The 15221-nt window shown below is 37.9% G+C and overlaps 1 protein-coding gene across 1 annotated transcript in view; it reads left to right on the top strand.

The window, feature by feature from the left end:
- Positions 1–14809, top strand: part of rttn (rotatin) — a 317909-nt gene extending 303100 nt beyond the window's left edge. Inside the window, exons 51-54 of the mRNA XM_059646005.1 lie at positions 3166–3246; positions 8402–8495; positions 8592–8652; positions 12381–14809. Coding sequence (XP_059501988.1) covers positions 3166–3246; positions 8402–8495; positions 8592–8652; positions 12381–12485 — 341 coding nt within the window. The 3' untranslated portion in view covers positions 12486–14809. The remainder of the gene's footprint in view (positions 1–3165; positions 3247–8401; positions 8496–8591; positions 8653–12380) is intronic.
- The last annotated feature ends 412 nt before the right edge of the window (positions 14810–15221 follow it).

Below are 15221 nucleotides of genomic sequence, written 5' to 3'. Positions count from 1 at the left end.
GGAGCTGCCCTCTGTAGCTAACTAAGAAAGTTTAAAATAGTAACAAATTGACAGAAAAAAAACAACATTGCAAATATTATTGGTAAGTCAGACAACTGGACAAATTTTGAAATCAGCAAAGAACTACAGGGAAAAAAAACAAGGAGCAACAAATTACAGTATCAGAGAAGAGAAACTTGAAATCTAAAAACAGATTTGGGTTCATACAAGGTTTATTTAAAATGATGGAGCAACTAATAGGAGCTTTGCTGCTTTGGAGACTGAGACCGGGGAATGAATCATGAAAAATAAGGAAATGGTAGAAATGCTGTACAGGCATTTAATATATGTCTTCACTGTACAACATTAAGTAAAACAAGAATACTTGAAAATCAAGATATAAGAGGAAGGCTGGAACTTAGGACAGTCACTGGAGAAAAGATACTGAGAAAACTTAGAATCAAAGGAAGAAAAATACCATGGACTTGACAGTTTTCATTCTCAGATGTTAACAGAAGTAGCTGATGAAAAAGTGAATATATTAATAGTGACTTTCCAAAACCAATTAGATTCTAGAAATATCCCACTGGATTGGAACATCATTCATGCAACATCATGATTCATGAAAAGGGCAGACAGAAAGCAGGGAATCAGAGACCTGTTAGTCTAATGTCTGTCATGGGGAAAATAATCCAAACACACAAATTAGGACAGGAGGAGGCCATTCAGTCCCTTGTGCCTGCTCTGCCATTCAGTCAGATTGCATCTGTTCTGATTGTAACCTCAAATCCACATTCCTGCCTAACCCCATAAGATTTCAATCCATTGTCAAACAAGAATCCATCCCTGCTACAGGAAGGATATTATTAAAATTGAAAGAGTGCAGAAAGGATTTATAAGGATGTTGCTGGTGTTTAGGGCTCTGAGCTACAGAATGAGGCTGAATAGGTTGGGGCTATTTTCCCTGGAGCATCGGAGGCTGAGGGGTGACCTAATAGAATTTATAAAATCATGAGGGGAGTAGATACGGTGAATAGCTAAGGTCTTTTTCCCAGGGCATGGGAGTTCAAAACTAGAGGGCGTATATGTAAGGTGAGATGGGAAAGATTTAGAAGGAACCTGAGGGGCAACCTTTTCATGCAGAGTGTGGTTTGCTTATGGAATGAGCTGCCAGAGGAAGTGGTGGAGGCTGGTACAATTACAACATTTAAAAAGATATCTGGATGGGTACATGAATAGGAAGGATTTAGAGTGATATGGGCCAAATGCTGACAAATGGGACTAGATTAATTTAGGATATCTGGTTAGCATGAATGAGTTGGACCAAAGGGTCTGTTTCTGTGCTGTACGTCACTATGACTCTATCACCGTAAGATCTCCATGTAGTGGCTGATATTACTACGACAGAAAATACGAAGCAGCCTTATTTTGCTTGCTCCATTTTACACATAGTATTAGCCTAATTATGCTTTTGGGAGGTCTGGATGAAATTTCCTTTCTGACATTTGTTATGGATTTTCAAACTAGGTGGCCACTTGCAACAAAAATTATCTTCAACAATGCCAGATTCATTTAAAAAAAATTACATGCCGAATACTGACCCAAACAGAATGAGAAACAAATTCATGGTTACATGGTAATCTTGAAAAATCAAATATTGAAGGATAAAACTGGAATCAATCTTTACCGAATTTCATAAGTATTTCTTTACATAAACACACATGGCAGGCATAGATCTCTAAGTCAACAATCAAAGCTTCATTCTGTTTCTTAAAAGAGCACGTAAATTTTCCATTAATGTTCACCACCTACATGCAAATAAATACAATTAATGTACAATTGCCATGCATCAAATTGTAACCTGAGATATTTTAACATGCACTTTTGAATGTCTAATTGACATGTCGATAATATTTCAATCAAGAATATTTCAGCACCTGCGGAAGGATTATTCTCAAATATACTAAAAAAGTAGATCTCTATTGTAAATCATGCTGTAGAATTGACCTTGTTTTCACAAGAATTATCTTGGCTTGCTTGGGCTTCAAAGAGAAAAATACTCTAAAAATCGTCAGGTTATTAGCAGTCAGTGCTTCTATCCTTGTGTCGCTGTCTGTATCACAGGTAACTACAAAGTCTAAGTCGGAGTTGAATACTTATTGCAGGAAATTGTGCAATTTCAGGAATTTGCTGAGGTGAGCTGATAGAATACAACTTATTTTAAATTGCCAAGACAGTTGTATGTATTATAAGTTACTGACGGTGATATATGGCAAATTACCACTGTTTATGCTTCTATGATCAGTTTATTTTTATATGTATCTACACTGTAGTTTAGACAATTTCAAGTGATCCCAGGGTGAGAATATTTTATACCTTCTCCAAATAAGTGATAGTTTCCTCGGTTTTATCCAGGATCAGTTCCCTGTGATCAGGCTGATTTGATAGATTTGGGTAACATTCAGGGTGACAGAGAGTTAATGATTATGCGTGTTTCAGTTTGTAAGATAAGTGGTCTGCATGTGGAAACTGACATCAAGCTATTTATGTGAGATAGAAGTAGTTGGAAAATAAGTATGCAGTATAAGAACGAAATATGGTTAGACTGAATAGGGCCAAGTAACCTCAGATTGTGGTAAGGGTGGAACGTGTCACAACCACGCTTGGAACAAGACGAGTCACTAACAGCAGGAAATTCAAGCAAATTAACACACTCATTTATATTTTACAGTAGCTTTCACTGAGAAATATGACCATTTTGTTTTGATCTAGTAAAGTACTTCACTGTAGATATAACTATGTACTTTAACTTTTAAGATTAACTTGGCTGTCTCCATGAGATCCTATCTTTTTTTCAATCTTGCTGCCTTTGCTTGAATGTAATAAGGTCATCTGACCACTTGTACAATATTTCCACTGACATAGTTTGAGTTTAATGATATTTTATTCGAAAGGAAATCTTGTTCAACATTTGTTGGAGGTGAGAAATGGATTGGCACTGACATTGTAGTTAATTTTTTACAGGCAGCTTCATCAAATTTTAAAGAAAAATGATTGAACCAACTAAACATGGTGTCTTCTGCATTAATGCTTCCAGAATGTATATTTTAACTGTTCTGGCCTATAAGGAGGCCAGTCATTTTTGGATAAAATAGTTATCAGTTCCACTGTTTCCTTTTATACAAGAACAGTCAGATCTCCCAACACCAAGAAATCATGCCACACCTAACGTACTTACTGAAGCACAGAACCACCCAGCCAAAGCAGGTGAGTCCTCGGCAGAGAGACATTCCTACCAATATAGTTTAGACAGTGATATAAAATGTTTTGCATCACTCTGTCATCAGTACTGATGTATGTTGGGGAAATGCAGTTTGCAAATTAAATTAGACTCCATTTTGTTTGAATATAATATCGAACATGACAGAAAAGATCAAAATCTATTGTGCATCATAGAGGCAAATCATGTCTAAAAGGACAGTAAATGAGCACCCATATTCTGTATTTAAAAAAGCTCTTCTCATAAGCTTATTTTTCTGTAATAACAGCAAGCGCTCTAATAGGATGAAAACACAAATTAACATGTAATCTCCCTCACAGAAGCAGGACATTCAGTGAAACCATTTAACGGCAGTACTCAAGGGATTCATCCCATTCCAATTATCTCCTCCAACACTGCACCCTGACTACTCCCCTATTCCTCTATCCTCATCAAGACCGCAGTTAAATGCATCAAAACTCTCTACTCAACATTCTCACCATACTCTACATAATGAAATTCTTGTTAATTTATATTTGATCTGTTAGTGGTTATCTATTCATTCATAATTGCAAATTGGAATTAAAAAACATTTATAATACACAAATAGAGCCATGTGGTTAAACAGTTTTAAACTGTTGTTTATACTCCAAATAAGCCTTGGTTCCTGCCTCTTTCATATGTCAGTATATAATTTTATTTCTTTCTTTTTCCTGTAAATACTTCTCTGCTCCACCATGTTATTCACCTCAACTAATGAGTATGGCAAAATGTTCCATGTTCTAACCACTCTCTGATGAAAGTTCTCTGAGTAAAGAAATCCCACCCATAAGTGGAAAAAGTTTCTCAACACCCACTCAACCAAACCTTTCATTATTTTACAAGCTGTATCAGATAGTTTTCTCTTTTCCAGAAGGAAGTGCCCGAGCATACTGAAAAATCCATGACTGTAGTATCCAATCTTAATTCTGGTAACAATCTTGTAAACCTTTACTACATTTCCCCTAATGCATCAATGTCATTGCCAGACTGCAAGTGTGGAAGCATACAAAAAAAAACAACACATAATTCTAAAAATGGGAATTAAGGGAGAATTTAGGAGGAACATTTTTTCATTAAGAGGATAAGCCACAAATATTACCAGGGAATACCATTTAACCAAACTAGGTAATTAACTAGAAAACACCGGAAGAACACACGTCTCAGAATCTATAAAGAGACAGAGGAATTAATGTCTTGGATAGTGAACTCTTATTGGAGCTTGAAAGATTAAAGTTAAGTCAATTAATCTATTTGTCCATATCTAGGAAAGCAGAATAATAGGTTACTAAATCAAGAGCACAAATGACTGGCTACAATTACAATAGACAGCTAACAGTCTGTGAGTAGGTCTTTATATAGCTAGCAAAGGCAGGAAAGTGCTGGATGGCATACAATGGACATTTTTGTTTAGTTGTGGAAAGGGCAAAAATAGGAGGTTCTGAAAGAGAGGTAGAAAGAAACTAGGACAGAAACTGACGAGATGAAATGAGAGACGGCTAAATTGTTAATTAACAAATTTGTGTTTGGATGAGAAGACTACACTGCTATGGACAAAAATGAGAAATTGTTGCAGAAGTTATATAGAATTCAGTGGACAGCATACAAGGGCCTGTACTGTTCTATGTTCTTCATTCTATGTTCTATATAATGCTAAAGATTGAAACATTTGAGAGGATTGGGAGAAATATTAGAGATAATGAACTGCAATGATGTCAGGATTATACCTGTAGTCAGAAAACAACGTGAGAAATTACTGGATCACCCCAGTATAAAGGATATTGCATTGCATAGAGTAACAAGCATGTGCCAGTTTGGAGGAAGTACCTGTGAATCTCAGTGATGTGGAAAGTATGTTTGGGAATCTGGTAAACGGTTTGTGAATAGGGAAATTGCACCTGCTGGTGTTCTTTGAGAAAATGCTGTCGACTGAACAGCCACATGCATGGTCAATGAAAGGAAATATTAGGTGAAGTCATCTTTCTGAAGAAAAGAACAATATACAGAAATAATGCAAAGATGGAAAGTTATGATGAGGTTAATGGAAATGAGAGTAGTGTTCTTGGATGAAATGGTCCTTACTTTTCCTAAAATTATCATTCCCAGCTTTTTAAATTCAGTCCAAGTTTTGGAAGGGAGCCAAGGAATAAACAGAAGCCTTTCAGACAATTTTCTTTATATTATAGAACTTGGTAATTCACAGCTGCAATGAAGGAGCAGATGTAGCATGCGGTCAATGCATCATCACTCATGCTGGTGCATATGACAACTGAAAATATTAATAACTAGCTGCAATGTTGCTCCTTAAAGCAAAAACACATACTTTACATTACAAACACTTAATTTTAGTTCAACATACTATCACACGCTGATGTCACAACTTGCTGTATGATATTCATCTGTTTTTTGATTAGTGTTGAAGAAACCTAAGTTAGGAGCCTATTTTGCTTAATTTGTATTTTCATCAGGCAAATGTAAATTGATAAAGAGGGCTACACAAACGCCCTGACAGAATAGTTAAAACATATTGTCCAGTCATCTGACAACAGACGATTACAAATGCCAAAGTTCATTCAAGTTATCAGAATAACTGGGCACTTCCTCAGGTGTTGCTTTGAAAACCAGTCACTTCATTGCTGACCTTTAGGGCACCGTCTTGAGGAATTTGCATTGAAAGACAGCTTTAGGACAGTGTGATGCTGACTTTTGATGCAGAGCACTAAGGACACTTGAAGCAAGTCCAAATTTTTTCAATCTTGCATGTCGATTCTGTGAAACCTCTGTCAAATCCTTTTGTTTCTTTCGTTATTGAGCAATAGTGTAGTTTATGCACATTTCCCAAATTCATGCCATTTCTGTGGATTTCCCAAATTTACACTTTAAAAAAGTGATTATTCTTGTGTTTACTGGGCCCTCCCTTGGTTTATACTTTGTCTCATGCCTGAGTATCAAACTGGAAGATAACAAAAGTATCTGGCTCACACAGCTGCAGTGATGTATTTTGAAAATTGGAACAACTTCACAGTTTCAGTTGAACAGCCTTGGGCTTGGCTGGCCTCCTAATTTTAGTGGAGAGACTAGAGATTTGCCAGAATTCAGGAAAAGCTGAAAGTCAAATCATTGTTCAGCCATTGTTAATGTGCCTCTGAATTATTCTCTGAAGAGTGGCATTACTTGAGGTTTTGGAGCAGATTACCTGTCCCTATTGTGGATGCAGGAAGTGCATCATGGCTTACACAGGTTAGTTCATGAGAAAAAGGACTATTCTTCACTGCCAAGGTGGAGTTACGTACTATGATACCTCTCTCAGGACCATGATTTTCCAATCCATGGCCTCTGTGTATGAGAGTCCCCAGCAAGAAGGTAAGATTGCAGAATTACCCCTACAATGGTTTTCTGTCTTACAAAATAAATACTGTCTAGACCAAACCTGATAGTGTGCACTGATAAATTAAAGCATTCTCAAAATGCCTCAAATATAGCTGATTCCTGTCAGTAATTCAATAAGAATTCAATTAGTGAGCATAGTTCATCTTATTAATGAGAAAGGATTACAGCATTGGAATGGAAGAAATGGATTTGATGTTGAAAGAATGTTAAGTGCCTCTTGCTCTGAAAGGCAGAACTTGGCTTTGAGCAGAACATTCTTGAACATGTCCTTAAGATTAAATTCCCTACCATGTGGAAACAGGCCCTTCAGCCCAACAAGTCCACAGTGCCCCTTAAAGCATCTCACCCAGACCATTCCCCTATAACCCACACCCCTGAACACTACGGGCAATTTAGCATGGTCGATCCACCTAGACTTCACATCTTTGGATTGTGGGAGGAAACTCATGCGTACATGGGGAGAATGTAAAAACTCCACACAGACAGTCACCCAACGTTGGAAGCGAACCCAGGTCCCTGGTGCTGTGAGGCTGCAGTGTTAACCACTGAGCCACCGTGCCACTGTGCTAGTAGGTGTGGAGGTAGGATGTGCTGGGAAAATAGAGGAGAAGCTAGAGTAGAGTTATTCCCCTTGCCTTCTCTCTATGGAGGAGTTTTCCGAGAGTTTGACAGGAATTTAGGTTGACTGTCTATTCCAAAGAGACGGATCGCTAATTTAAATGCTTCAGGCCACAAAAGGGGGTTACTTATGAACATTCTCTGATGAAGGGTCTAGGCCCGAAACGTCAGCTTTTGTGCTCCTGAGATGCTGCTGGGCCTGCTGTGTTCATCCAGCCTCACATTTTATTATCTTGGATTCTCCAACATCTGCAGTTCCCATTATCACTGTTACTTATGAACATTCTGCATTTTTGTCAGCAATGAGTTAGTTCTCCCACCATGTTTGGGAGGCCATCATTCCCTAGAGGTGGCTTCTGAAGACTCTAGGCCTCAACAAAGAGATTAAGGGCAGGGATGGATGACCCTGCTAACCCTAGTGATTCATCTGAAGGCATTTCCTTTCTGATCCAGGACCCGATCTTCCCAATTAAGACACCATAATGTCTTAGGCCTATCCCAAAAGTGCTTACCATTTGCTGTAGGGGCTGCTCATACCCTGGGTATGCTGGGCTTCTTGTTGGGTTGGCAACAATAAGATCCCATCTGCTGTCCTTAATAGGATGTTGAGAACAGAGTTGGACAACTAGGAGGCTAACAAGTGGAGTAAGCTGCCAATAATACTGCCAAGCCAGTGCCTTAGTTGGAGGCTGGGTGTGAGGTTGGTTCCAACATTGGACTCCTAAATCTGCAGTAAAATCCTGCCTGTCAGATTTGCTGAAATGCATTTTTAAAGTGATTTCCTTCTTAGCGGTTGATTTTCACATCCAGCATTGCATAGCACAGCGCTATTCAACATCTAGTAGAGGGATATGGTCCACAGCCACATCAATAATTTCCTCCTCAGGCCTATTTTTACAATAATTTCTGAACAATTACCATTTGATTGTTGCAGCAGGAGGCGGGAAAACCAAAGCAAATTATAGATAGTTTATCTGATTCCCAAGAACAAAGTAATTGACGCTCAAAATATTAATAAAGCAGAACATTAATGCTGCAAACAGGTAGGATGTCAAGTAATACCCACCAGCATTTTAAATTAATATGTTATAACTCTAATTATCTTTTCTTGTTCAGTTCCAGGCATAAAAATGCTTCTAATTTTTGGCGCAATTGCTTTGGGAAGTCTTCTATTGGTCATCAGTGTTGTTACCATAGTATGTGTGTGGAGGTATGTATTCTGTGATCTACACAACCTGTGCATAGTGAATAGATTACTGAAATGATTAACCGGAGTCACAGGAAAGTACATTATTCTTTTCCACAGGAGCAAGAAACAGAAAGCGAACAAAAAACAGTTCCAAAAGGGCACCACTGAAAGAAATAAAGTAAGACAACCTTTGTTGTGATTTAAACTAATTAACTGTGAATTTAAATCTAACAATGGGGCATTATCAACTTAGAAATCAAATATGATTGGTGCAGTTCCAGCTGCTTGATGCATTAAGTGATGAAGAGAAACACTGCATTATAGGCAGAAACGCCTATCTGCTCCCTTTGACTTCCAGTTCAACCTTTCCTGCTACATCTAATGATGGGAACTGGAAGGTAGACCGGATTCAAATATTGTCCCTCTGCTTTTTAGACCTGGATTGAAATCCAATGCTGACTGACAGAATTAAAATCTTCTCACCATACTTTGTAAAAATTTTCAAATTAAGGAGCCTCTGTCTAGTCTCCGACATTAAACCATGTCTTACAAATGATGATCCAAAATTTAAATGAAAATCTGAACAGTGTGTGCAAAACTGAGACCCAAGCATAGAATCATCCTATTCCTGTTGAAAAGGGCTGAACGTTTATGCATTCTTCAAGGGAAAATAATGGCTAAGAACTGGAATTGGGACTAAGATACCACATACCATTCAGGAATGATCAGACCCTCATGTATCAGTGGTAGCATTTGTACTAAGTGAGCAACCTGCAAAAGAGTATACTGAAAGTCAACAGCACATTCAAATCATGGAGTTAACAGGACCATATTGGAAGTGGGTAAGGGGAATCCTGAGAAAACCCCCCCCCCCCAACGAGTGGGTGGAATTGACGTCTTTGACAGGTATAGCCAGTCAGGCACCAGTGATGCTTTTAAATCGGCTTTTACGCTAATCTATTCGATAATAATGTGTCCTCTCACACACTCCCAATGGAATCAACATTTATGGACAGTCTTGGATATGACATTCAGTTCTGGACTTGAGTATGCTGAAAATGAAACACATTTTACGTTTTTCATCTTGCACGTATCAGGGTATTGAGAAATTAAAATTGGTAAAATGTCCCGATGAGTGCAAGATCAAAAGTTTATACTGATTCTTCAGCAATACTCAGGCCAGTACGATGCATATCAGTTCTATTTTGTGTTCTGCACCCATAACTAATTTATAAAATAAACCCCCCAAGATAGCTGTTGCTTTCTTGATAACTGCTTAACTTATTTAAACAAAGCGCCAGATATGTCATTGGTTTGGTGAGTAATGGGTGTCGTAAGATTTGATCTTGTTCCACAAGAATTTATCAAAGGTTCAATGGAATGGTTAAAAAGCTGGTATTTCAGCTAACTTTCCTTCAAGGTTTTTTTCTTCTGAAGGATAACATAAAATTGGTGGAATGAGGTTTCCTAGTTACATGTGTCCTATTATTATTGATTGTTAATGTCAGTAAAAGAAAAAAAGCTTTCCTGAGTCTGTGTTCATGTATTTGGTTAGGTCAGTCTGCTGGACGGCTGGCTTGCAATGCAGAATGAAGCAAATGGCAATTGGTTCAATTCCCACACTGGTTGAAGTTACCATGAAGGACTCTCCTCCTCAACCTCTCCTTTGTATGAGGCATGATGACCCTCAGGTTAAACCACCACCAATTTTCTCTCTAATGAGAGAGAGTAGCCCATGGTGCAAAAGGAATATTGTGACTTTACTTTCCTAGGTTACATCAGGAATTGGATGAAAGTACATTGTACACACTGATGCCAAGAATGAAAAGATTGAGCCTTCTAGTAAGATTGGGCTAGAATGCATTGCTGAATAGAAGGATTTTCACTCTGCTTTGAGTAGTTTAAAATGTTTAATGTTGTATCTTGAATGAGCACAGAACTTGCTTCCATTACTTCATAGAAATGTCCCTGTCTACTGAAATGTAAGCTACAAAAGATAGGGGTTATTTACTCGAAAACTCAGATTATAATTGATAAAGAGCAACACATGGTTAATTCATGTAAAAGAAAACAGTAGATGACAATGGTCCGCCCCTTTAATTTTAACATACATAGAACATTACAGCACAGTACAGGCCCTTCGGCCCTCGATGTTGTGCCGACCTGTCATACCGATCTCAAGCCCATCTAACCTATGCTATTCCATGTACGTCCATATGCTTATCCAATGACGACTTAAATGTACCTAAAGTTGGTGAATCTACTACTGTTGCAGGCAAAGTGTTCCATTCCCTTACTACTCTCTGAGTAAAGAAACTACCTCTGACATCTGTCGTATATTTTTCACCCCTCAATTTAAAGCTATGCCCCCTCGTGCTCACCGTCACCATCCTAGGAAAAAGGTTCTCCCTATCCACCCTATCTAACCCTCTGATTATTTTATATGTCTCAATTAAGTCACCTCTCAACCTTCTTCTCTCTAACGAAAACAGCCTCAAGTCCCTCAGCCTTTCCTCGTAAGACCTTCCCTCCATACCAGGCAACATCCTAGTAAATCTCCTCTGCACCCTTTCCAAAGCTTCCACATCCTTCTTATAATGTGGTGACCAGAACTGTACGCAATACTCGAAGTGCGGCCGCACCAGAGTTTTGTACAGCTTCACCATAACCTCTTGGTTCCGGAACTCGATCCCTCTATTAATAAAAGCTAAAACACTGTATGCCTTCTTAACAGCCCTGTGAACCTGGGTGGCAACTTTCAAGGATCTGTGTACATGGACACCGAGATCTCTCTGCTCATCTACACGACTAAGAATCTCACCATTAGCCCAGTACTTTGCCTTCCGGTTACTCCTACCAAAGTGCATCACCTCACACTTGTCTGCATTAAACTCCATTTGCCGCCTCTCAGTCCAGTTCTGCAGCTTATCTACGTCTCTCTGCAACCTACAGCATCCTTCGTCACTATCCACAACTTCACTGACCTTAATGTCACCTGCAAATTTACTAACCCATCCTTCTACACTCTCATCCAGGTCATTTATAAAAATGACAAACAGCAGTGGACCCAACACTGACCCGTGTGGCACACCATTAGTAACTGGTCTCCAGGATGAACATTTCCCATCAACTACCACCCTCTGTCTTCTTTCAGCAAGCCAATTTCCGATCCAAACTGCTATATCTCCCATAATCCCATTCCTCAGCATTTTGTACAATAGCCTACTGTGGGGAACCTTATCGAACGGCTTGCTGAAATCCATATACACCACATCAACAGGCTTACTCTCATCTACCTGTGTGGTCACTTTCTCAAAGAACTCAATAAGGTTTGTGAGGCACAACCTTCCCTTCACAAAACCGTGCTGACTATTTTGTATTGTTTTTCAAAGTAATCTGGCACAATTCTCCTGCCAGTTCAGTTGCTTAAGCGTGAGCTATCTATGTCCAAATCTTGAGTTAGTTCAGATAATGGTAGAAATAAATATACAATTTCTAACCTCAGAGCAGGGTAATGGAATAAAATCACGTAGGCTTCCCAGTGCTATTTTCCAGAAAGCTGTCCCTGCAATGTGCTTGTACATTTCACCAGATGAATGGATAGCATCTTTGAACTGTGTGGACAAAATGTTGACAAAAGTGTCCTGATAAATTATCCCACCAAATTATTTAATCATTATGGTAATAAATTCTCTCTCAGAAAAAAAAAGAGAAAATTAAGTAAGGCTCAATGTCAATTTTCAATTTGACTTTGTCTCTCCAGCGCATTTTTTTTGAGCATGCTGACATTCTTTAAAAGGGGAACCAATTATTCATTTGTTTGCTTTAAAAAACAAATAAATTTAAACAGTTTTGGTAATGTGTGATTGTCTGCAATGCAATTCTAATAGCAATCTTTACAAACAGCAAAGGAGAGCCAATCCAAACAGCTATGCAAATCCTGATGTCTACGACCGAGCAAATTCCAGGGAAATGGCTTGTCCGGATGAAGCTATTTATGCCAATCTGTAGGATCTACTGCTGACCGTGTATCCGTCCTCAACTTCACTGATTGATCTTTATCACTAGTTTCAGCTTTCATGTTCTTCACAAACGAGGTGACTGTTGAACTCATTCCATCACAAAATTAAACTGTAAACTTTATTACAATTTTGCAACGGGATAAAGTAAGAAATAATGTGCTTTCTTCTCTCAAATTCTAAAAGTGCTCCACTCATTTTACTCTTAAGTAATGAACATTTTATTCAACCATTTAACTGGTAAATGTAATAATTTCAAGATATCATGTGTATATTTATAAACTTGGTGAGTGAGAACAGATCAGAAATTCTAACTTAGCAACATACATAATAGAAAAAAAAACAAAAATTAAGCAGGAGCTACAATCCTTAAATATGTTCAGGTATAATATTAAAAATTTGTCTGCAGCCACTGGATAAATTTTATTTTCATTTTAATATTTCAATATTTGGATTGTGACCACACATATCTAAGAGGCTAGAGAAACTAAAGGTTGCCACGTTGCTATCGAACAGGCCTTTTATTGCCAAAAGAAGTGATTTTGACTAGATTGTGGAATGTTATTGTACACTGCATGTTGTTGACTGCAAATTTACTCGTTTCCTCAAGGAATAGTCACTTTGACCTGGTGACTCATGTACCATTGTGTATGTTTGGTCTACCATATTATTCACTTGTGCTCATTCTCAACTGAGAGATTTTCACGCATCAGACATCTGAGAGATCAGATTTAGAAAGTACCTTATCATTCTGGTGGCTCTGAAGTACAGTACACAAATCAGAGCCCTGACCAAGTAGACACTAGGCAAGAGAGGGGAGCAGGTGGCAAAAACAAAACAAATAACAGTTGCAAGGTTTTTAGGGAAGGAGGTGGGGAAGATTAAGTAAGATAAGGAAAATGCAGGGAAAAGATCTGAGGCTTCATGAACCAGCTGTCAAAGCTGCTAAAATGTTGGAAGGACAGAAAGTGGGCAGAGATTGAGGCAAGAATGAGCAGGAAATGTATAACCAGGAAACTTCATGGAGAAACAAGGCCACTGGGAATTTGGATTTAATCTAAATAGGAGCCATACCCAAAATACTGTGAATGTTTGTAGAATGCTTGCTGATACTTAGTTCATGAATGATCAAACAGGAAAGTATCCAGGTACCTGGGTTAGCAAAATGATCTCCAATTATTGCCTGTGCAAGATACTTGACTCTTAAGATATCTTGTTCCACAAGTTGTGAAGTTCCTCAATCAGCCCTACTTGTGTGTCCTAACAGGAAGTATTCGAGAAATATTTTAGTGAAAGTTATTTTTTTCTCTCTGTTACATCAATGAACTTGGCAAAAGGCAAGCTTGAAGTAAAAATTCACAAGGACTGGCAATTGAAGTCAAGGATCTCCAAGTCAATATTGGGAGTTATCGAAGAATATTTCCTGGGTGGGTCAGGGAGAATTTACATCACAAAAAAATAGTCATTTTCTGAAACATGTCCATGGAGGTGTTTGTCAAACATAGCCTGTAGGCTCAGGAAATAAGAATATCATATCTCTATTTAAAACAAAGTATCATTGAGATTTTGTATTGCAAACATAACTATAAGTAGTTTAAAGGCCACACATTTTTTGTCTTTTGTGAGCTGAATAGACATTCTATAGAGCCAGCAGTTGGCTGAACATATCTGTTCTAGCAGCTTTATTTGGTTATAAATATAACATGCATTAAGTCAACACAATGCAAGTGAAATTTGATTACCACAACTTAATCATTGATGAAACAGAACATCTCTTGGCAAGTATTAATGTAACTCTCTTGTTCTTCTTCTTCAGTCAAAGATACTAACTCAGGATTGTGACTAATTTCACTGTAATGGCTTCCTAGAAACTATAACATAACTCCAACTTTATAAACATCCTCAAATTGGGCAAAGCATCAGAGATTCTTGTACTTTTACCTTGTTTTACGATAATTGTAAATTATCTATACGCTGGTGATCAGCCTGCTTTGACGTAGCTCACTATGTAAAATGCAACATTATACTGTTATGTGTAAAATAAACAAAGACACAAATGTAAACCCACAGTCTGATAAAGCCAATAATTTATTTTCAAGAGCAGTTGCACAGAACCATAAATTACAACGTAAAAATAACATCTACTGATGAAACCATTCTCTGACATACATCGTGAAGCTTGACATAAATAGTAGATAATGATGACTAAGGTATAGCTTTCCTTTGGATACAGATACTGAGGCCAGTCTGATGAACTTGGTTAGAAACCAGATTCTTTTTTTTAAGCTGATGTTTCCTGTCAATAGTGCATGAGATTAAAACAAAACTAAAAACAAAACTGAAGACAGTGTTATTTGATCCTGCTATTTTCATAATGAAACTAGGTATTAGTTCATACTCACCTGAGCACTTTCAGAGTGTGAACTAATATCTCCACACCTATCGTAACACTGGTAGCATCATAACATAATCATATATTAGGGACTCATATGTTGAAAGTAGCTTACTGCTCAATTTTAGCCCACTGGCTGCTGCTGACTTGCAACAGTATTCTATCTACACAACATTTTCTGATTTTTTTTGCTCACTTTTTTTAAAACCAATGTTTTTGTTCCACTAGTTGTCTTGCTAATTGCACAGACCTTAGTATACAATTGTGCTAAAATGTCTTACAACACATGTTACCATGGCAATGAGTACTGTACGTAACTAATACAGAATTCATGCA

Source organism: Stegostoma tigrinum, chromosome 5, assembly GCF_030684315.1.
Source record: "Stegostoma tigrinum isolate sSteTig4 chromosome 5, sSteTig4.hap1, whole genome shotgun sequence".
NCBI classification, from domain to species: domain Eukaryota; kingdom Metazoa; phylum Chordata; class Chondrichthyes; order Orectolobiformes; family Stegostomatidae; genus Stegostoma; species Stegostoma tigrinum.
Note: the sequence above shows the minus strand (reverse complement) of the source record. Positions and strands in the feature narration are given on the sequence as shown.